This window comes from Eumetopias jubatus, unplaced genomic scaffold, assembly GCF_037043125.1.
Source record: "Eumetopias jubatus isolate StellerSeaLion01/CBP00866 unplaced genomic scaffold, mEumJub1_p1.0 scaffold_2, whole genome shotgun sequence".
Classification (NCBI taxonomy): domain Eukaryota; kingdom Metazoa; phylum Chordata; class Mammalia; order Carnivora; family Otariidae; genus Eumetopias; species Eumetopias jubatus.
In genome coordinates, this window is record NW_028274808.1 from 571,525 (window position 1) to 595,311 (window position 23,787).

Here is a 23,787-nt window from a genome sequence, read left to right on the forward strand (position 1 = left end):
CTGAGAGACCTGACCAATTCCTCGCTGAGGACACGAGTATTAGGAAATCGTCATTTAGAAAGTGCATGAGAGGGAGCGCCCGGGTGGCTCAGTCAGTGAAGAGTCTGCCTTCAACTCAGGTCATGAGCTCAGGGTCCTGGGATCGAGTCCCACGTCTGGCTGCTTCTCCCTCTGTCTCTTCCTGTGGCTCCCCCCGCTCATGCTCTCTCTCAAATAAATATAATCTTAAAAAAAAAAAGTGCATGAGAAAACTTTCACTTCCATCATAGGTCGTATATAGAAAGACTGTTTTCCGAGTATAATCGGCCACAATAGGACCGACTGCTCGCCCCACCCCCGTACCCTTACTGCCACTTGGAACAGTCGGCTCGCTCTACATCTGACATACAGGCAGGAGCTACGCTCGGCAGTAAGACTACAACAGAACAAAAAATTGGGAAAGAAGACTATGTGTACATGAAGTGACTGTGTATGCAGAAAATCCAACTAAAAAAAAAGTTCTGAGAAAGTTATTAAACTTACCAAGTTCAGATAATTCAAGGTCATATAAGTCAATTATACTTATCTGTTAGCGATGAATAAATGTAAGTTAAAACATGAGATTTACAAAGGCATAAAAATATAAAACCTGGGGATGACTGTGATGGAAGTTGCGTGAGCTCCTACAGTGACAGGCCACGTTGTTCTCTCCCACGTACAAGGACCTACGGCCCCAGCTCCAAAATGGGAGATCATGGGTCTTGTTGCTGGGGGCTTGACTTTACTGTAGTAGACCCCCACGTACTTGCTAGCCGCTTCACATACAAACCAGCAGCCTCTCCCCTTCGTCTGAGGGCTTCATCTGCCCCCTGCTCACGTCGCCCCATGCCCCACTCCCCTCCACCCAAGGAGGTCCATCTGGTTACTTTGCCCTCTTTTCTTAGAACGCTGTTCGCTGTCTCCTGGGAATGCATTTTGCCGGGTTGATTCCTCCCTTCACCTGCCTCGGCTCCCCTCCTCTCTGGGCCTCATGTCCTCTGAACTGGTTTTGCCGGGAGCCAACCCCGTCCCCCCCCCAACAGGAGCATCTACTCTCTCCAGCGCTGGAGCCTCCCATTGCCCCTCTTGCTCCCCACCCGCCCTGCTCTTGCCCAGGTCGCTGCTCCGCTTCACCCCAGTCACCTGCAGCTCCTGTCCAGGGGTCCTCTCCCTCCATGCCCTTGACCCCATCCAGGGTGGGGTATCCGAGCCAAGAACCCCTAGAAGGGATTAGGGACAATTCTTTCACCTCAAAATTTTGGTGCTCTGTTTGAGACCTTCTGAGGCACAGAGGGACACACTCTTCTGGGGCTGCAAATGGGGTCCTGGAACTCGTCACTTCCTACCAAAGTCGGCCCTCCCGGGTCTCGTTCTGTAGTACCTGGTGGCAAACATCTGCCAAACTGAGAAGAGCTGCCACAAGAGACCGATGAGAAAAGTTTATTTGGGGTTGAAGAATTGTGCTTTGGGGAGTACAGATTCCAGCAGTAACCAGAAGTGTCCCATGTACGGGGTGAAAGCAAGGGGTTTTTATGAGAAACAGACGGGCAACTACATGGCTGGGGTAAAAGAGAAAACGGTTGTCCTCTGGTACCGGCATATGGTCAATCCTGGAGCGTTCTCCTGTGCACTTGAGGATGCACTGTGCTGTTTGTGGATGGAGTGCTCAGGATCCATCTGATCTAATGTGTCATTGAAGGCTCATGTTTTCTTACGGATTTTGTCTGGTTTAGCCATTGATGAAATTGTGTATTCAAGTTCCCCTCCTATCATTGTATTACTGTTTCTCCCTTTACATGTGTTTGTTTTATATACGTAGGTGTTCATTTTTTAAAAGATTTTGAGTCAAAGAGATAGATCATGAGCAGGGGAGAGGGGCAGGAGAGGGAAAAGCAGACTCCCTTCTGAGCAGGGAGCCCAACGTGGAACTCGATCCCAGGACCCTGAGATCATGACCTGAGCCAAAGGCAGATGCTTAACCGACTGAGCCACCCAGGCGCCCCTATATGTAGGTGTTCCTATGTTGGATGCACAAATATTTACAGAGGTTCTACTATCCTGCTGTTGAACTGACCCCCCTTATTGTCAGGTGATACCCTTCATTGTCTCAACGCCATTCTAAAATAAAAATTTATGCAGAATTCGGTCACAAACTATGTATTAATCTTTAATTCATCATTATAATCTACATACATGGTTAACAATATGTAGTAATGACACATCATCCTGTGCTGTTTTTCAGTTAATATTCAACGTTACTTTCTAGTTGAACCCAATCATAATTATTGCTGTATGAAAAATAGGACCTAACCAATATAATGGATATTTTAGCAACAACTTTGCTTCATATGCAGTTCTACATACTAGTCCATTAAGAAAGAAAATCATTGTCATAAAATTCTGCATTCAGAATTTCCAGATGATGTCACAATCCTACATATGTTTCTTACATTTTTATAATAGGCCATCAGGCAAAAATATAAATTAATGTCTAAACTGTGGGGTTAGACATTCTCGATAGATGTTTTTCCTAGTCAGGAATTTCTAATGCAAACTCTAACCTTTCATCTGATTTTAGCAATGGCATATATACAATGTGAGAAATTGCATGTTGACTAAAGAATTAAAAATCACTGAAGACTTCCATTCGTTCACTATTCTACAGTGTGAAACTTCACATGCCTACAATAGTTTTTCTACTAGTAAATGTTTTTTCCATGCATATTACAATGAATAAGCTCCCCAGCATCAATTTTTGTTATTCTCCTAGAGTGACCTCCTTTTGTAAGATTCTCCTGTGTAATTTCCCATTCCAGGGAGATTACATTATCATTCATACTGAATTTTCTTGTGCACCCTACAACCGGAGATCAGCTAATGTCTCTTCCTCCTTGATGATAAATATTGCGTTCCTCCAAATGGAGTTCACTCATGTTGTGTAAGGATAAACTTAAAATGAAGGCATTTCCATAATGAATATGGCCATAAATTTCCCCCACTTATGAATTCTCGGATTATAGATTAGAGCTGTGGCTGAAGACTCTTCCATGTTCTTTCACTACATTTAAAGTGAGTTCTCTCATGTCTTCAAAGGCAAGAGCTCGTAACAAAGGCTTTTCCACATAGAGGACATTTATACGGGTTTTCTGCAGTATGAGTTCTCTCAAGTTCTTTAAGATTAGAGCTTTCAACAAAGGCTTTTCCACATAGAGGACATTTATATGGGTTCTCTCCAGTATGAGTTCTCTCATGTTCTCTAAGATTAGAGCTTGTAACAAAGGCTTTTCCACATAGAGGACATTTATATGGTTTCTCTCCAGTGTGGGTTCTCTCGTGTTTTCTAAGACAAGAGCTTGTAACAAAGCCTTTTCCACATAAAGGACATTTATATGGTTTCTCTCCAGTGTGGGTTCTCTCATGTTCTCGAAGACAAGAGCTCGTAACAAAGGCTTTTCCACACAGATGACATTTATATGGTTTCTCTCCAGTATGAGTTCTCTCGTGTTCTCTAAGATTAGAGCTTGTAACAAAGGCTTTTTCACATAGAGGACATTTATATGGTTTCTCTCCAGTGTGAGTTCTCTCGTGTTCTCTAAGATTAGAGCTTGTAACAAAGGCTTTTCCACATAGAAGACATTTATATGGTTTCTCTCCAGTGTGAGTTCTCTCATGTTTTTTAAGACAAGAGCTTGTAATAAAGGCTTTTCCACATAGATGACATTTGTATGGTTTCTCTCCAGTGTGCGTTCTCTCATGTTGTCTAAAACAAGAGCTTTGAACAAAGGCTTTTCCACATAGATGACACTTATATGGTTTCTCTCCAGTGTGCGTTCTCTCATGTTCTCTAAGATTAGAGCTTGTAACAAAGGCTTTTCCACATAGAAGACATTTATATGGTTTCTCTCCAGTGTGTGTTCTCTCATGTTGTTTAAGATAAGAACTTTGAACAAAGGCTTTCCCACACAGATGACATTCATAAGGCTTCTGTCCAGAATGAATATGCTTATGTCTAGTTAAAGATGAAAAATACCTGAAGTGACTCCCACACTGATTACAAACAAATGGATTCTCTCCTGTGTGAGTTATTTTATGGGAACGAAGGTGGGAGTTTCGACTGAAGTTTTTTCCACATTCATCACATTTATAGGGTTTCTCTCCTGTGTGAATTCTCTGGTGTATGCAAAGCTTCCTTCTATTATGGAAGCATTTCTCACATTGATTACATTTATAAGGTTTTGCTTCCATGTAAGTTTTCTGGTGTCTATAAAGGTCGCTTCTATGACTGAAATGTTTCCCACATTCACTCCATTTATAGGGTCTCTGTCCAGTGTGAGTTAAGACATGTTGAGTCAATGTGTAGGTTTGAGTGAAAACTTCATCATACCCAATATGTTCAAACGGGTCTTCTCCTGAGTGATATTTCTGCTGTTGGGAAAGAGATGAGACTGTTATAGGAACTTCTCAGAAATATTTATCCATAGGTTCTCTATATATAAATTCTAGGCTGACCACTCAGTGATAATCTCCAATTAATTCCCCAGGTTACTTACGTGCACATGGGGTATTCATCTCCTGCACACACAAACATTTTTTACCTTTGCATATTATATGGATGGAGGTTTCTGTGATTTGTCCCACATAACGTTCCACCCTGACCTGCACGAACACAGGCAGGCCAAACAATGACGTGTGTGAGACTCCTGCTGCACGAGTGACCTTGGGAGCCTGGTTAGTGGACATTAGCTGGCTTCCAGGTCAGAATTGGCCCTTCTTCTGGTCTGGATGCCAAGAACTGTAAGAGTTGATTTAACTTTCTTATTCTCCTTTACTGCTTACTACTGCCCTCATCTATGCACAGACTTCCCTTTTCTTCTTTTGGTTTCTATTAAATTTTTATAATATCAATGGAGTGTTTTTTCCCCTTTGAAACAGAGTATGGCTGCTGTCAATCTTTTATGTAGAATGTAACTGGTGTAGTCAGCAGGATTCACGACACGACTTTTCTGTTTCGAAGAGGAAACCCCACCCTCATGCTGATATTCCTGAGTGGGAAGATCTGCAGTTTTGCTCACTGGCAAAAGAATGGTCTAAGCAGGTCAGTCTGTGTGAACAATGGGAAGGTAAAATGAAGTCAGCCGAGCCACCACTGCTCACAGACACTTTGCGGACCGTAACTGGGATAGATGGGTCATTCCTAGCTTGCTGGGAATGGTGTTTGTTAACAGCCTATAGACAAATGATCACATCGTGGTAAGTGCCAGGAGGAAAAACTAAAATTAGAAAAGGAAATAGCGGATTTACAATCTAGAATGGCTATGCTTCCATGTCAGACTTACCAAGTCCACACCTATCAGCATGGGGCAGAAAAAACGGCCATATGGTTCGCCAGGGAAAAATAAAAGAGAGGGAGGATGGGCACTAAGAAAGAGCACGTGGCTATGGATGCTGCTGGGTGTGAGTGGGATGGCGACATCTGGGATGATGATGACAGGGGGACGCACAGCACCTCTCAGAGACACCTGGGGCAGCAGAAGCACCACCCCGCAAGAGTGAGGAGAGATACTCCGAGGATTCTGAGAAGAGAATGCCCTATGAAGAGATGTTACAATTACAAGAGACTGTGCTACATGAAGTTTTAAGAAAAGGTGGATTCTGAATGCACTGCTACATCTGTGGCAGTTTCAAAGAGATCTTACCCTAAGATGGATGGAAATAATGGAAGCAACTCTGTATGTATAAAAGTAGGAGATATGTAAAAAAAAGATATAAGGAACAGGAATGTATTTTTTTGAAGGTAAAAGAAGGTAATTTTGTTCTGGATGAGACTGACTGTTTGGAGAGAAATAACTTAGGATAAAATCTGAACGCAAAGTAAACTTGTGGAAGGTTTGTGAAGGGAGATCTTTGGAATTTTAAGTGTGATAAGGACAGACTAAATAAGATTGAAATAAATGGATTTTAAAAGTACATGGTATAAAATTCTGCTTTTCTCTCTGTTCAAAAGACAAGTTTCTCAAATTATTGGTCTGCACTTGCTAAGATATAAACAGTTGTTTTCTTTTTGTCTGCTCAGAAAAACCAGTTTCTGTGTTTTGTCTTTATCAGGTCTTTAAGAATCTGTAATCCAATTTAGGCATGTGCTTTAAAACTTTCTAGGGGTTTAACAAACTTCCCAAGATTTCAATTGCAAATGACGTCTTTTTGAGCGAGGCCTTTTTATTTGGTGTGTTAAGTTACTTGGAAAGCACTGTCAAACAAATCATGTTAAGCCTTATGTTGTTTGGGTAAATGCTATAATTTTTCTAGAGATTATATGCAATTCCTTAAGTTTTTTTTTTTTTTTTTTTAAGATTTTATTTATTTTTGACAGAGAGTGGGAGAGGAAGAAGCAGGCTTCCCGCCGAGCAGGGAGCCTGATCCCAGGACCCTGGGATCATGACCTGAGCCGAAGGCAGATGATTAACAACTGAGCCACCCAGGCGGCCCTGCAATTCCTAAAGTTTTAATAAAGATCAAATAAGCCCATGCTATCTTGGTTGCAATTTATCAAAAGGATGACTTAAAAAAAAAAAAGAAGATAGCAGGAAGGGAAAAATGAAGGGGGGGAAATCGGAGGGGGAGACGAACCATGAGAGACTATGGACTCTGAGAAACAACTGAGGGTTCTAGAGGGGAGGGGGTGGGGGGATGGGTTAGCCTGGTGATGGGTCTTAAAGAGGGCACATTCTGCATGGGGCACTGGGTGTTATGCACAAACAATGAATCATGGAACACTACATCAAACACTAATGTAATGTATGGTGATTAACATAATTTAAAAAAAGGATGACTTAAAATAATGGTTAATTTAGTGTCACCAAATTTTCATGGGTAATTGTTAAGATAGCTTTAGCTTTCAAAGTCTTTGGTAACTTAGAACTTTAAAAGTTTTGCTTGGATGGTAAATTGGGATTGAACTCGTTGGATGTCTAGGTCTTTTCCATATAGGATAAAGTGCTAAAGCACTGATTACTGAAACAGGCTTGCACTTCTGATTTCTTACTGCAGAGAAACTAAGGATATTTGAGTCTTTTGATAAACATGCTTTGTGCTTAATTGATTCATAAATTTGCCATCCAAAGAATTCTAGTGTGACAGTTCACAACTGGTTACTACTTAGTTTTTATTGAAGACGCCTATGGGAAGACATTTGGCAGTGGGCCCCAAATACTAAAATTACTGTTTTTCATGTAGATGCTCAGTGTGCTTACCTCCACAGAGCACACCTTCAAAAAAGTAGCTAACTCACTAGCTCAATCACGGCAAACACAGTTAAGCCTGTGACTGACACCGGACTGGTGAAAAGTGGACCCTTGGGAAGGTAGGCTACTCACAGGTGGGCCCAGGACTGTGGGATACCCATCACTCGGGATGCCATGAAAAAAAAATGTATTAAAATGTCCACCTTGTCAGATTTGGCAAAAGCAAGAAATCCCACAACAGTACAAGGGACAGAATCAGCAGCAAAGACCCCCTGCCCAAATTTGGCAAATACGTTATGTGGGGCCATTACCCTACTTCCAAGGCTGTCAATAGATTTGTGTGACAGTGGACACTCTCTGGGTATTTAATAGTTGGCCCATTTGCCCACACCACCCAAAAGGAAACTATCAAAACCTTAGAGACTATTCTATGATGATGTACCTACTCAGACCCAGAATGATAACGGCTCCCCCTTGACAGGTAAGTTAGTAAAAGCTTTTGCCTCCTCCTATAATACTGAATGGATTTGTCATATTTCTCTATTACCCCCAGGCGGCTGAATTGATGACACACATAAACAGATTTTTTTTAAACAATTAAAAAAAGTAGGGGATGGCTCTTCATCAAAACGAAACTTATACTTAATGGAGGCTTTAAAAATCCTGAACGACAGACCGATTGGTCAAAATGAGACTCCATTAGGGCAGATTAAGACCCCTAATTTACAAATAAGCTGTAGGACAAAACCCTTCTAGCCAATATTAATATGCTGGAACATTAATTCAGATGCTAACTTACCTTCCAAAGCCATCCGACAACATTCCCACTTCTGCTGAAGTTACCTGCTCAAGGAGGGGTTGCTACGATGATACTCATGTACTCTGATGCTAAAACATTCTATCACGTTTGGGTTCGATGCTGTCCCATCGCCTGGACTCAAGCCAAGGATATCTCCACCAAAGCAGGACAACCACTGACCCTGCCCTGTTGGGCCCACCGCTCTCTACATGTAGGACCTACATGCTGGTGTCGTGATGGACACAAGATTTACTCCCAAAAACACGCCGGATGTCTTCTTGACCTCACTGCCCAAACTCGTCGAGAGCACTACAATCTCACTCTAGGATTAACAGCTATCACCTTGTCTGATGATGGTAAACATACACATGTAAAATTGAGAAAGCAAATTCCCAATGATGTCAGTTTAAAACGAGAATCTATGCTTGTGACAGAGCTAATTTTCCATTACCAACTGTCAATTAATCAGGTTAATACTTGCTCTAGCTTATTGGACTGGTTACCCCATTGAGGACGGTTTCTACAGGGTGCTGTGCTCATAACAACATTCACTGTTATTTATGTTGTTGGACTTGTGGATGTACCAAAAGTGCCTTGCAGGTACACATGGTATCGTATTATGCATGACAACTCAAGGACCAAATGTACTGTATGGATGGAGGTTTCTGTGATTTGTCCCGCATAACCTTCCACCCCGACCTGCACGAACACAGACAGGCTAAACAATGACGTGTGTGAGATTCCTGCTGCATGAGTGACCTCGGGAGCCTGGTCAGTGGACATTAGCTGGCTTCCAGGTCAGAACGGGCCCTTCTGGTCCGGACGCCAAGAGCTGTGAAGTCTTGCCTTACATCCCCTCCTGCTCCAGGCTGGGCTGTCCCCCCGGAATGGAATCTGGGAGGGAGGCAAACACACATAGCCTCGACTCCTTGAAGATGCAAAGACATGATAACACAGAAATGCAGCTCACTGCAAACTGCACGGAGGCAAACGTTTAGCTTCCGACCCCATCATGTGCCCTCTAAATACAGCCCTTGTGGGGATGGTCAGTGGGAAGTTTCAGCTGAGGGGAGGACGGAGGACGCTCTGCCCAGGCCTCTCCATCGGGACTGCAGCCCGGCTGTTTGTTTCCCCAGGGCTTCCCCAGCTGATGAGGCTGGATGTTCTAAGTACCCAAGGTGATATAACTTTGTCTTGTTCTCCTTTACTGCTTACTCCTGCCTCATCTATGGGCAGATCTCCCTTTCCTTCTTTCGGTTTCTATTAGATTTTTATAGTATCAATGGAGTGTTTTTTCTCCTTTGAAGCGGAGAGTTTGGCTGCCATGAATCTTTTGTTCTAGAACACCTTGGTAGCATCTTTATTGGAGGACTGAGTGCTTTTGAAGATGTCATTATGTTTCGTGCAAATAAACCAGTTATACAATTATCCTTTTATCAGAGCTGTTAAAGTTTAAATACAGCCTAATTTCTTCCCCAAATTAAATTTTTGACCACATTCTGTGGCAATATGTGATTTTTCTGCATTGTTAACATATCCGACTCCCAGGCCTACAACACGGACAGGCAAGGTTTGTCCTCATGAAACTTACTATTGTGTTGCAGTTAGATGGGTCCTCCTTGAAGATATCTTGCATAGATATTGTTTCTTCCTTTTTATGGCTGTTTTCCAAGCCTGAAATAATTGAAAATAATAAGAAATAAACCTAAGAAATATCTTGAGTAGAGTAGGGGAACTAAAGTGTTGAAAAACACACAAGACCCATGTGTGTTCCTAACACTGACCACTGCATGACCAAATAATGTGAAACTGAGGATTACACTGGTGAATAGACATGCACTTTAGAATAATGTCAATCAGAATAATATCAATTAGAAAAAACCTCAAAAAAGAAAAATAATGATGGGCTGTTGTAGAAAATATGGGAGTGGAAATCATTTAAAATAAAGAGAAAGAGCAGGAATCATGACCAAGACCACAATGTGAAATTTTACTTCCTATGAGGACAGGAACATTGCTTCTCTGAGGTCCAATGTAAGTACAGACACACCAAGAGAAACCAATGTGTGACAAGTTAATGACAAAGTCTGAGGAATGCAGGCTCACTGGCCACTTGGTCTTCTGAAGCTATCATTCACTCAAGGAAACGTGCGTGACATCAGTAACAAGATCCCGCTCATTCACTCACTAGACTTCTCTCACTGAGCGCCTATGTCCACGGCTCACCTGGACTCCAGCCTTGGGCAAGTCTTCTGTCTTCCCTCCACAGCACCCCTCCTTGTTCCCACTGGGAGATCACATCTGATTGGAAGAACTGACACCCTAGATCAACGGGAGAAGGGTACGTGACTTTAGAGTTCTGTGCTGAGAACAGTGCATGATACCCTACTGTGCAGGCTGCTGCAGAAGGACAGTGTGAGCACTGCACAACAGCCCCGAGAACACCACCTTCGACCCGGAAACATCAATAAAGGCCTCAGCCTGACACTGCACCCAGGCCAGTCAGCACCTCTGTTTGCTGACGCTCCTGCCCAAGCTCAGCAAGTGCAGAAGGCTCCGTGTGTGCATCCAGAAGGAATGGAATCAGTGTTCTCACAGGGCGGGTAACATTATTTCCAAAGGAAGACAATAAACATACGCTCCACCAGAATATTCTGTGGAGTTTTATGTGGAAAGTGATACAGGATGTTCGATTTTCTACTGTGCTCAAACTGCACCATAGTGCCCAGAACAGAAAATAGTTAAGATCTTTATTTATCCAACCAAAAACTATTCATTGTATTCCCAGCATTGTTCTGGGTCTTGGAGAAAGTGCGACAGGACGACACACAATTGTAGCCAAGACGACTGTAATTCAAATTACTATGTAACACACCTGATGACAGTCAAGAAATCTACAAATTTCATCTAGTCAGAAGAGAAGGGCTACAAAAGAGTAGGAGTTAGGGCAGAGAGCTGTTAGAATTTGTGGAAGCTGTTGCCTACACGGTTCATAAATAAAAAGATGAATGAACGAACGAATGACTGAATGAACGGACAGATGGTGGCCGACTCACCCACGGAGACCAGATGAGTGATGTTCTCCAGCATCACATCAATGTACATCTTCCTCTGGGACCTGTCCATCAGCGTCCACTCCTCCTGGGTTAAGTCTATGGCTACATCTTTGAAGGTCACAGATTCCTAGAATACCACAAAGAGTGTGTTTCGATAGGCCCATGCTTAGTAATCCATAGGAGAGAACTGTCAACAGGATACTGATGGCAAAGGGGGAAACTGTGGATAGGAGGTCAAATGCCATATGTGGCCCAAATCACACGTTCTCCCGTGACCTGCCTATGCCTTTCAGACACAATCAAAAAGAAAGACGCACACAGTAGGCCCACAATCACTTCGTTTTCAAGGAATCTCAATGTGAAATCACCTGGCAATTTCCCAATAAACTGTTAATTTTGACTTCCTGGTTGGCAATTATAACCTAGATTAAATAGCACTGAGGGGCACCTGGCTGGCTCAGTTGGAAGAGCATGTGACTCTGGATCTTGGGGTCATATGTTCGAGCCCCAGGTTCATAGAGATTACTAGAAAAACGAACTTATACATAGTGGTGCTGCGATTTCCACTGAGCTAATGTGCAAATGCTTCTTTCAGCGCCAACACTGACCACACATGTGATCGGTCCACTCATATGAACAGGCAGAGACTCATGAAGCAAGGCCCACCACTCATCGTACAAAACTCACTTGTTCTTTAGAAGAGATCAGGGCAGACAGTATCGTGAGGGGCTCCTGAGATTGCTCTTCTGAAGGATGGCCCCACAGTGCTCCCTCTTGCAGCGAGCTCTCCATTCTCAACAGCAATTATCCTTGGATCGATTCTCTGTATATTAATCCTGTTTTTCTGTTCAAAGGCAAGAGAATCCTCTCAATTAGTTCTGGCCTCTCTTGGTCCTTCAAAAATTGCTTCAGGCTTTTAAATTTTACTCTAATTTAATGCACAGCTAATTTTTAAAAAATACTCCCTGGGCACTGTTTTCAGATTTCCAATTTTAACAAAGTTTAATCACAAAGAGGGAAAATGCGTGAAAGGGATAAAGGTAGTAAAGAGGATTTTAGTCATCTTTGGAAGCTCCCAAACTTCAAGTACATGTTAACAAAACTTTTTAAGTTTAAAATCGAGAGAAAAACATGATTTCTTCTTTCTTCTCTTACAGATGTTTTTTGTGTTCTCTGGAAAACTGCACAGCTTGAACACCTGTCCCCTCACAGGCTGAATGTCACCCCTCCCCACATTACTAGGACTAATGAGCACACCATTTCCCAACTAAGACCATATGATGGAGGAGAAAAGAAAACTCTGCCAATTTCTTTTCTGAAAGGACATCCTTCAAGGAGACTGAGATATGTAAATGTTGGAAAGGAGATGATTTCCTGATCAATCCCTGACCAAACACAAGCATCCCTAAGTCCTGGGAACAAGTAGTGCCCAGCTCCCTGAACATTGCCTGGGTGCACTGAGGAGACTCAGGCCAAGAGAGGCCTTCCCATCCACTGGCAACAGAGCGAGAGCCCATCTCCACTCACCTGCAGCTGCATTCTCAAGAATTCAGCCACCCCCTCGCCTCCTCTGGATCTCCACTCACAGAGAGTACAAGCAATATGCAGGAAAAGCTGAGCAAAGAGAGAGAAGCCAAGAGACTCCAGTCTTATCCCCCATTCCTGGAGACCCTAATCATGAATCCCTGAGACCCCTGCATGCAACCCCCCAGCTCCCTCTACAAGAACATGCCCTCAGAGAAGTGGGCAGCTCTCACAACTGCCTGGAGCAAAAGTAAGAAGGCTCTGGCTACCGTTGCTAGTAAATAAAATATGAAGATTCTTTTCTATTTCCAGATAAGGGAATGAAAATCATAGAGTTTGTAAGTTAACCAGCAAGTTGGGTTTTTTTTTTTTTTAAAGCTTTTACTTATTTTAGAGAGAGACAGAGAGACAGCAGGAGCAGGAGTGAGGGGCAGAGGAAGAGAGACTCTCAAGCAGACCCCATGCTGAGCATGGAGGCCAACATGGGGTTCGATCCCAGGACTCTGAGATCACGACCCAACCCGAGACCAACTGTGCCACCTGGGCGCCCCTCAGACAAGGAAGTGAAAATCATTGAGTTTGTAAGTTAACCAGCAAGTTTTTCAGAGGGTTATTTAATTTTCTCTAAATCCCAAACCAAAAGTCCCTAACTTAGAAAATGTAGAATGCAAGCATCTTAAAAGGAAATTTGTTCAATCTAACATTTTAGTAAAATTGTAACTGGAATACTGTCCTACGTTAATCACCAGCACAAACAACACCCAGCATTTCATAAATCTTACATTTAAAAATATTGGTAAACTTTATGGGGCGCCTGGGTAGCTGTCAGTTAAGCGTCTGCCTTCGGCTCAGGCCATGGTCCCAGGGTCCCGGGATCGAGCCCCGCATCGGGCTCCCTGCTCGGCGGGGAGTCTGCTTCTCCCTCTGCCCCTCCTCCCACTTGTTCTCTACATCTCTCTCTGTCTCTCAAATAAATAAAATCTTTTAAAAAAATAAATAAAGTATTGGCAAACTTTGAATTCTTACCAAAATTTTGTTAGTACGTAATTGTATTTCATGGAAAAATGATATCACAAGAAGTAGATTTAACTCACCTCCTTATACCTAGAGTCCAGAAAATAAGGAAGACAAAATAAAGGTTTAATAAATATGACTCTCTGCTTGGAAATTTAAATACATTCACTTAATTAATCCTTACAAAGACTTCGGTGTATTTACTGCTACGGACTGAATGCCCATGTCCCCTCCACCCCACACAAATCCACTAGTCAAAGCCCTACTTCCCAACATGGTGGTCTCTGGAGGTGGCTTAGATGAGGTCATGAGAGTAGGTCCCCCAAGAAGGAACCGGTGACATTATTAGAGGAACAGACCCATAGCTCTCTCTGCCACGCTGGGACTCAGTGAGTGCCAGGCTTCTGCAAGCCCAGAACTGGTCCATCACCAGGTCCCGAATCTGCAGACACTCTGGTCTTGGGAGCTGCCAGGCTCCAGAACTGTGAAAAATAAATGTGTGTTGTCTAAGCCACCAAGTCCACTGTGTTAAAGCCGCCCAGAATGACCACAGCATGTACTTCTTTAACAAAGGACATGAACATAGTTTTGGAAAGCTATAGTGATATGACAAAACTACATGGCTAAAGAATGATACAGCCAGCACTTTAATTTTGGTCTGTTTCCCAAACTCAGATTTCTAAGCACGGTCCTCTTCAGGGGTTCAAACCACCCCTAGGTCTTAGCAGGAATGCCCCTCAGCAATCCCCGCTGTGCCTCCTTCCAGCAGCTGCTCAGAACCACTCCTCCCACCTGGGGACCACCTTTAGTCTACCAGCCCATTTCAATCCCCATATCCTCCTTTCCACATGCATCCAGGACAAGAAAATGCAGTTTTGTTCCAACTGCGTATGAAAGACCTGTCCCAATGCCTGGTTACATGGCTTGTGCTCAAAACTATCGGAGATCAAAAATCCCCTTTTGTTAGATCTGCCTATCTCCCTGATACATCCATTTCTTCCACTGGATTAATGACCAACACCCTGTAACAGACAACAGTCCTATTTCTCAAAATCCAAACATTCAAATAAGTAGTCTTTTTTTTTTCCACACCAGCAGCTAATTCTCTGACAGCAACTGGGTGTGCTAGGGTTCAGCTCAATCCTGGCAGTCTCCTCCCCAAGTCCTCATCAGATCCCCACAAGCCTTCCTCTACTCCAGATGCCAGCAGCACACGTAGTGCCAGGCTACTCACACTTCTGCTGGGCACACTGCAGGTCCAGGGGTTCCCACAACCCCTCAAAGGAGGTTTGGTAATTTTCTAGAATGACTCCTAGAATTTAGGAAAAACTTCACTTGAGCTTATTGGTCTGTTATAAAGGACAAAAATGAGCAGTCAGATGAAGAGGTACATGGGGTAAGGTCCAGGAGGGTCCCCAGTGCATCCTCCCTGTCCCCGTGGAGGTGGGATGCACTACCCTCCAGCAGGTGGAAGCTTTCACCAACCTGCCAAGGCTCCAAAAGGCCGTTCAAGAGTTTATAGAGCTCAACCTCCAGCAAGCTCTCCCCTCCCCAGAGGCTGCTGCGTGGGGCCGATATCATTTACAAGCACAAATCTATTCGTAACACTCTCCAGCTTTAATTTCTTCCATGCCTTCTCACTGGCCTTGCAGTAGGGCCTTTAGACCTGCCACGGTCTTCAGGCCCTGAAACCCTCTTCCTGCTGCCACAGCTCATCCACCCAGCTCCTCCCACTGTGGTCGGCTCCCTGCCTGTCTCAGCAATTTTACGCAAGTTCTGTTACCATGAAGAAAACAAGTCTTTAAAATTATTCGTACTTCCATGAGTATTCCTAAGGCTTTGTTCAAATAAATTTTTTAAAGGTTTTATTTATTCATTTGAGAGAGAGACAGAGAGCTCACAAGCAGGGGGAGGGGCAGAGGAAGGAGAGAAGCAGGCTCCCTGCGGAGCAGGAAGCCCAACACCAGACTCGATCCCAGGACCCTGAGATCACAACCTGAGCTGAAGGCAGATGCTTAACTGACTGAGCCACCCAGGCGCCCCTGCTCAAATAAATTTTTAAGAATTAACTAAAATATCTGTATTTTATGTAAGAGTTTTCCTAAAGGATATAATGACATCCTTTAGGATTACATACAGTTTTTTTTCTTAAATTTCTTTAAATTATCTCTCCTAAGTTAGCCTTTAAACAACAGAGTCTGATAATTTACCCTTCTTATTCTCTAGTACAACTCCTCTGTCTGGCACAAGCCCTGTTCAGAGTCTCCTACCGCACAGCGTCCGTCTGATGAAGAGATCCTCACTGCCGCAAGAACACTGCAGTGTGACTAGGCTGCCAAGACGACACAGAGAGGAACCCTGGAGACAGAGCACTTGATTACCTTAAATGCCTGCTACAAAAATAATACTCACTTTTGAGAGTTAGTATAGATTCACTTTTATATTTGATATAAATACACTGAAAAGAAAACAAGACAAACCATTCTTTCTGGAATCAAATGCCTGTGCCTAAAATGAAAATATACTGCCTGATAATTTTCTTCATAAGTCATTTATTCTTTTGAATATTAAGATAGGTCCTAAGACTTATCAACTTTTTCATATTATTAAAAAATAGTTGAAACACATCCTACTTATGGGAAAACCAACACTAAAAGTATAATTTATGCTTGGAACCTATAATATTGAAGCATGTCGAGTATTACAGTCACTAGGATTTCAAGAAATCTGACTTGAAGAGATCTGTGTTGGATGGTCTTTCTCTCTTCCCAAGAGCTAATGGGAGAGAAGGGTCTGCACAAAGATTTCATTCGCCTGCCTCAAGATGACCAGGCGGGGTTGCTGAGGGCAATGTCCTGGGCCTAGAAGGATACACAACGTCTCCCCTTCCAGGTTTTAACTACAGGGACCTCATTTTAGTGCACTTTGCAGAGTTGTTTTTTTTTTTTTTTTTAGATTTTGTTTATTCATTTGAGACACAAAGATAGAGAGACCATGAGCAGGGGGAGAGGCAGAGGCAGAGGGAGAAGCAGGCTCCCCGCTGAGCCAGGAGCCAGATGCGGGGCTCAATCCCAGGACCCCAGGACCATGACCTGAGCCGAAGGCAGATGCTTAACCATCTGAGCCACCCAGGCACCCTGCAGATAGTTTTTTACAAAGGTTGTTGGCAACGCAATGTTGGTTGGCGCCATTTTTTCCAACACCATTTGCTCACTTTGTTATCTCTGTGTCACATTCTGGTGATTCTCACAGTTTCAAATATTTTCATTCTTATATTTGATCATTAATGACACTATTACGATTGGTTTGGGGTGCCATGAGCTGTGCCTGTATCAGATGGCCAACTTAATCAATGTTCTGTGTTTTGTTTTTTTTTAAAGATTTTATTTATTTATTTGACAGAGAGAGACACAGCGAGAGCAGGAGCACTAGCAGGGGGAGTGGGAGAGGGACTCCCGCGGAGCAGACTGTTCTGTGTGCTCTGACTGCTACACTAAGCTGTCCCCTTGTCTCTCCCCTCTCCTTGGGTCTCTAGTCTATGCGACACAACAATATTGGTATTAGGCCAATTAATAACCCTGCAGGGACGCCTGGGTGGCTCAGTGGTTAAGCGTCTGCCTTCGGCTCGGGTCATGGTCCCGGGGTCCTGGGATCGAGCCCCGCATCGGGCTCCCTGCTCCGCGGGAAGCCTGCTTCTCCCTCTCCCACTCCCCCTGCTTGTGTTCCCTCTCTCGCTGTGTCTCTGTGTCAAATAAATAAAATCTTTAAAAAATAGTAAAAAAAAAAAAAAAATTAAAAAAAAAGCGCTAGTCCAGTGAACACATGAATAAGTGAAGTGAAACAAGCTTATAGCTTATATGGAGAAAGTCTGAGTGGTCTGGATGGAACACAACATTCCCTGAGTCAAAGCCTAACCCATGGCGAGGCCCTAACTGTCTTCAGTTCTGTGAAGGCTGAGGGAGGTGGGGAAGCTGCAGAAGAAAAATCTGAAGCTAACAGAGACTGGCTGGTGAGCATTAAGGAAAGAAGGTGTCTCCATGAGAGGACAAGGTGAGGCAGCAGGTGCTGATGGAGAAGCTACAGCAAATCATCCAGAAGATCTAGCTCCGAGAATTCAGGAAGGTGGCTACACTCAACAACAGACTGTCAGTGTAGGCCCAACAGCCTTCTGTTGAAGAAGATGCCATCTAGGGCTTTCATAACAGGAGAAAAGTCAATGCCTGGCTTCAAAGCTTCAAAGGACAGGCCGACTCTCTTGTGAGGGGCTAATGCAGCTGGTGACTCTAAGTGGAAGCCAGTGTCCATGAACCATTCTGAAATCCCAGGGCCCTTCAGAATCATGCTGTATCCACTCTGCCTCTACTCTGTAAATGGAACAACGCAGCCGGGATGACAGCACATCTGTCTACAACATGGTTTACTTGAATATTGTAAACCACCATTGAGGGTCTACTGCTCAGAAAAGATTCCTTTCAAAATACGACTGTTGTTGATATATGCACCTGATCACCCAATGGCTCTGATGGAGACGGACAATGAGATTGTGGTTTTCAGGCCTGCTAACGCAGCATCCATTCTGCAAAATGGCAGGGGAAAAAGGGACACAGACCCAGAACTTTGACAAATTATAGGGGAATAAAAGCTTATAAGGATCTCTACAGAAAAAAATCCCAAAACAGAAGTTTCCCCCCATTAACCTGTAGGCTCAGAGTGCCTGGGGGGGCTCAGTGGGCAAGCATCTGCCTTTGGCTGACCTCGGGGTCCTGGAATGGAGCACCCCCCACCCCGCGTTGGGCTCCCTACTCGGGGGAGTCTGCTTCTCCCTCTCTGACCTGACTCCCGACTTGTGCTGTCTCAAATAAATAAAAACCTTCAAAAAATAAAAATAAAAATTGTAGGCACAGTTGTAAATATGAAAGAATTGAATAATATTTGTTAGGGAAGAAAAGGTGTGGTGCTGAAAAAGCAACATTTGTGGGGACTGAAAAGTGCTGCTGAAGGTCATTCACGAAGAGGCCCAGGGAGACGAGTGCAGAGAAGGAAACAGCATATGCCAATGTCCCAAGGTGAGGCAAGCTTGACAGGACCGTGAATAAGCCAAGTGGTCTGTGCGCTGGAACAGTGAGTTACAGCCCTCTGGTGACAGTTAACAACCGAGGTTTTAATATTACATTTCATTTCTGTTTTGTTCAGTGTTCATCTCTGGCAAACAAATACTAAAATCATCTGTTTGTGTATTTTTTCCGCAAACAAAAGACCATATGGAAGCTTTTGTGAAAGGAAAATGGATAGAAGCATTAAGATACAATTGCTGAGACAGAGCTCCTTATATTCACCCCAGCTCAGTTATATCTGAGAGGCAGAGAGTTGAGAAGGGAGATGCTAATCTTAAAGTAAAAAGATTAAAGATATTCTATTCGGATCTGAGATAGTTGGCTTCTTACTGCTGGTTCTTTCTGTCCTTTAAGTTAGCGGTCCAGGAAAACTGGTGTTTATTAGATATAACATAAGCAGTGGTCCTTTCAGAAAATAAGAGAATATCAAATCCCTATGTTCTCCCCTGTTAACACCCACGAAAAAGCCCATGCAAAGTCAAAATTCACATGATTATGTGAAATAATTTATAACCTCAATGGAAAGTGGTCCAAGAACAATTCCCATTATAATAAGCACTACTTATGTAGGGATGCATTTTCTTCTGAAAAACGGATGCAAGGAAACAAGAGACTCGGAGACACGGTGTACAGTTTAGTTTGGTTTACTCAGATACCTTATGGGCTCAGTTTGTCATAGGGAGATATGCATCCCATACAGACTCAAGAGGACTCATTCCATTTGATGTGGAGACTCCCAAATACACATTATATATAAACCTAAACATTGAGGATTTGATGGAGAAGGCGACCTGGAGGCTGGATGGGTTACATAGAATTCTATCACTCGACTCCTATGTAAGCAGAAAGGGGGTGAAGAAAAAGTAAATGGAGAGTCCAAATGTTAAGACTCCTTGACCACCAATGGTATAAAGTCTTGGCTCCTTAGTCAGAGTCCACTTCCCAGCAGGTCTGAGAGGAGTAAACTGAGCTCAGGGGAATGGAGATTTGGAGATTTGGAGGACAGCAGGGCCCCCCTTCTTTGTAAGAACTCCACAGTGGTTACTGTTCTATTGCCTAACAGAAAAATATCTTCCAAATCCTCAATTGATTTTTGAGTTCAAATATTAATATTAAATCAACCTAAAAGTTTTGAGAAAGCCATGGGGGCGCCTGGGTGGCTCAGTCATTAAGTGTCTGCCTTCAGCTCAGGTCATGATCCCAGGGTCCTGGGATCGAGCCCCGCATCGGGCTCCCTCCTCCGCGGGAAGCCTGCTTCTTCTCCCACTCCCCCTGCTCGTGTTCCCTCTCTCACTGCCTCTTTCTGTCAAATAAATAAAATCTTAAAAAAAAAAAAAGAAGGTTTGAGAAAGCCAGAAAGGTGTCCTCTCTTAAAATCTTTGGGAAGTTCTGCAGCATGAACAGTTGCAATCTGGTATTAACAAATTCCAACCAGCATAAACCTCAGTGTTTCCAAAGGAAACATTAAAAAAATTATTAATTTACAGATTCTTGTAAGTTTATTAAGGCTATAAATGAAGCTACTTAAATTTGAAAATCCCATTTGATTATTGTTTTTTAATGTTTATGGTGTGAAAATTCGTAATGGGAAACCTCCCTAAAATGGAGTCGGGAGATTTGGCAGGGAGAACTCTCAGGCAACTGCAGACCCAGTAGGAAGAGGGACTGGACCTTTCAGGGGACTTGACCTTGCACGTGGATAGTACTCTACAACTCCAGCAGGAGGAAGAAAAGCTCTCCTCATCCCCCCAGGACCACAGCTCAGCCAATGAGAAGCCACCACACTTCAAACTCCCAGTTTCCTCCAATGGACTTTTAGTTCACAGCAACCTTCCCAACTTACCCCTTTTCTCCTTAAAAAAGCATGCCTCTCCTTTGTTCCCCTACTTGCCTACAGTTTTTCTGCAGCTTGTTTGTCCCGGATTGCAATTCTGTTCCCAAATATTCCCCAATATTTGCCAGCTGGTAAAATAAATGGCAGTTCTACTTCTAAGGTTAACAATGGGAAACAATAAACATCCGTATCAAATGTCCTCAGATACTAAAAAATTAATTTTTCATTAACTAAAAGCAAAAACCACGTATTTCCTAAACAGTATCCGTTTTACAGGCCTCATTATCCTAACTGGACACAAAACATCGAGAAATAGAAAACAAAAACCCTGATTAGAATATCCCATACTTCTCAAAATAAAACATTTTCGGGTAGCTCGGGCAGCAGACGTCGGACAACGGGAACTCGCCATCCACGGCGCACTTAACGACCTACACCGACCCTCGGATGCCAGCCCCGCTTCGCCCCAAGTCCCGACACGGAGCCCGCGGCCGCGGCTCTGCCTCCCGCCGAGGACGCCCCGCTCTCGCCCGCCTGGCCTCCGCCACCCCCGCTCGCTCCGCGAACCGCGCCCAGCGCAGCCGCCGCCGCGGCGGCGGCCAGGGTCCCGCCGGCCCCGCGCCCCCAGCCCGGCGCGTCCACACAACCGGGGGCCGCGCACACACCTGTCACCCCACCCGGGAGGCGTCTGCGCACGCAGGGCAAGAGGCCTCGCGGCTCTGAGTCTCACCTGGAACTGCCCCAAACAGCTCCCCGGAAGTAGGGAAGCAGCGGCCGGCTCCCTCGGACACCAGGCAGCCGCCAACCGACCCGAGCGGCCAGCCGGCCGGCGCGCGGCAGCGGACGAGGGGCCGACCGGAAAGTCTGCGGCCGCCTCTTCCTACCTCCGTACGCACCCCGCCCGGGCCCCGCCCCACGCCGGCCGCGCCCCGGCCGCGGCCCCGCCCCTCCGCCGACGTCCCGTCCCCGCTTTCTGCGCCCCCTCCCCAGGCCCCGCCCCACGCTGGCCGCTCACCGGCCCGGCCCCGCCCCTCCGTTGGCGTCCCGTCCCGGCTTCGTGCTCGCGCTCCCCAGGCCCCGCCCCTCCGCCGACGTCCCGTCCGGGCTCCATGCTCGCCCTCTCCGGGCCCCGCCCCACGCCGGCCGCGGCCCCGCCCCTCCGCCGACGTCCCGGCTTCGTGCTCGCCCTCCCCGGGCCCCGCCCCACGCCGGCCGCGGCTCCGTCCCGCAGCCGACGTCCCGGCTTCGTGCTCGCCCGCCCCGGGCCCCGCCCCTCCGCTGGCGTTCCGCCCCGGCCCCGCCCCACGCCGGCCGCACCCCGGTCCCAGCCCCGCCCCTCCGCAGACGTCCCGTCCCCGCTCTCTGCTCACCCTCCCCAGGCCCCGCCCCACGCTGGCCGCGCCCCGGCCCCGCCCCTCCGCTGACGTCCCGTCCCGGCTCCGCGCTCGCCCTCCCCAGAACCCTCCCCACGCCGGCCGCACCCCAGCCGCAGCCCCGCCTCTCCGCTGACGTCCCGTCCCCGCTTTCCGCTCACCCTCCCCAGGCCCCGCCCCACGCCGGCCGCGCCACCCTCTAGCTCGGTCCCAGTCCATCCGACACCGCCTCTGCAAGCCCCGCCCCCCGAAGGCTCCGCCCCAGTTCGTAATTTCCTGGCGCCAGAACTTTTCTTGGCGCGAAGGATCCCCTGCGGTGGTGGGTGGGCGTTGGTGTTTGTGGTTCAAAGCGGCGCTCCGCGGCCGCGTCCCCGCCCGGTTCTCCCGGACCGCACAGGCCCCGTCCCTGCCCGCCCCGCCCGCGCGGAGCTCCGCGTCGCCCTTAGACGCCCCGAGGCCGGGCGCTGGGGCCGGGCCAGCGTCTGCCCGGTTGGAGTGGTTCCGAGGCCTGCACGCTCGGCCTTCCACCTTTGCGTGTCTTCCCTGTGTCCCCGCGCCGCGTCCCCACTCGGGACGTGGGGCCTGGCTCTGCACGTCCCCCCACAGCGCGCTGGCGGCCGGGCCGCCCGACACCCCCCGCCCCGGCGTTCAGCTCACCGCAGTCCTCGCCCGACACCCGCCTCCCGCGGCCGGGCCCCGCGGCCCCCGGGCCCCTCCGCCGCAGCCTCCGATGGCGGAGGGGACGACCGCGCTCTGGGACCCCGCGTGCTGTTCTGTCCCGAGGCCGGTTCCCCCGGCCGTACCTGCCCGAGCTTGGTTACTTTCCCAGTGCCCCACTGCAAAGTCAGCGCTCCCTAGGCAGCCGGCATCTCCGTTCCAGCTCCGAGTGTGGAGTGGGCGGGGAGAGGAGGGAAAAAAGAGCCCAAGAGGGAGAGCCCGGGAGACAGCGTGTAAGGGAGAGTGAGTAAGAGCAAGCTAGAGGGTGAGAAGGGGGAGGGCCTGTGGGGTTGGAAAACCAGTAACAGTGGAAGAGAGGGGCCTGGGCAAGAAGCAGCGGGGTCAGAGAGATGGAGGAGGGGGCCTACGGCCGCAGCAGTGGGGGCAGCGGGAGGGCAAATGCCAAATTCATTCCAGTTTTAGTTTGCACACCACTTTCCTCTTTAAGTTTATTGTGTGAGGTTCAGATGAGAGGCCTCGATGCTTCCCCAATCCTTACTACATATTGAAAATACTATCTGGTACTCAGTAATTTTACACCAATTTAATGCGCACTCAGTGAAGATATTGATACTTTTTAATATTAACAGCCAGACCCAGGGTAATCAGTCTAATAGGTAACAGCTTCCCTTCTTCGCTTATGAGATCTTTTGACTTAGCTGGCTGTGAGCTAAGGTCTCCAACTAAGCGTGAGTTCCCTTCAAGCTTCCTTTGTCCTTTGTCCTCAACAAACGTTGAGGGATGGGCTGGATTGTCCAGCCATTCTTGTTCTTAGCTGGCCCTCTGGGGGGACATGTATGGGTCCTTCCCTGGTTCCGCTGGGGACTGAGACAATCCCTTGTGTCTCAGTGTGTGCATCACTTTCTCAGCGGCGCCGACCAGCCCCAGTCTCCCCTCCTCGGCATCCAAGGTAGGCCTAGAAACCCTTCCATGAGAGTCCCGCTTGGGGCAGTGGCATTTCCCAGGCTCCTGAACTGACCTAGGAAATTCTGCAGAGGGATTAAGTAGCGTAGACACCCTCTCCAATCTTTCCAGGCAGACACTAGTGGCTCTTGGGTCCTTGTGGCCACTTGGAAAATTTCAGTAGAGTCAGGCAG

The 23,787-nt window shown here is 46.4% G+C and overlaps 1 protein-coding gene across 1 annotated transcript; it reads right to left on the bottom strand.

Annotated features, from left to right (window-relative positions):
• Positions 1-2,159: 2,159 nt before the first annotated feature.
• Positions 2,160-21,486, bottom strand: LOC114206130 (uncharacterized). Its single transcript, XM_028099744.2, has 7 exons — positions 21,331-21,486; positions 15,863-16,010; positions 11,802-11,958; positions 11,115-11,241; positions 10,285-10,380; positions 9,650-9,732; positions 2,160-4,443 (listed from the first exon to the last, which is right to left on the bottom strand). Exons 3-7 carry the CDS (start codon positions 11,904-11,906, stop codon positions 3,106-3,108), a joined length of 1,749 nt encoding a protein of 582 aa, XP_027955545.1. The 5' UTR covers positions 11,907-11,958; positions 15,863-16,010; positions 21,331-21,486; the 3' UTR covers positions 2,160-3,105.
• Positions 21,487-23,787: the final 2,301 nt, after the last annotated feature.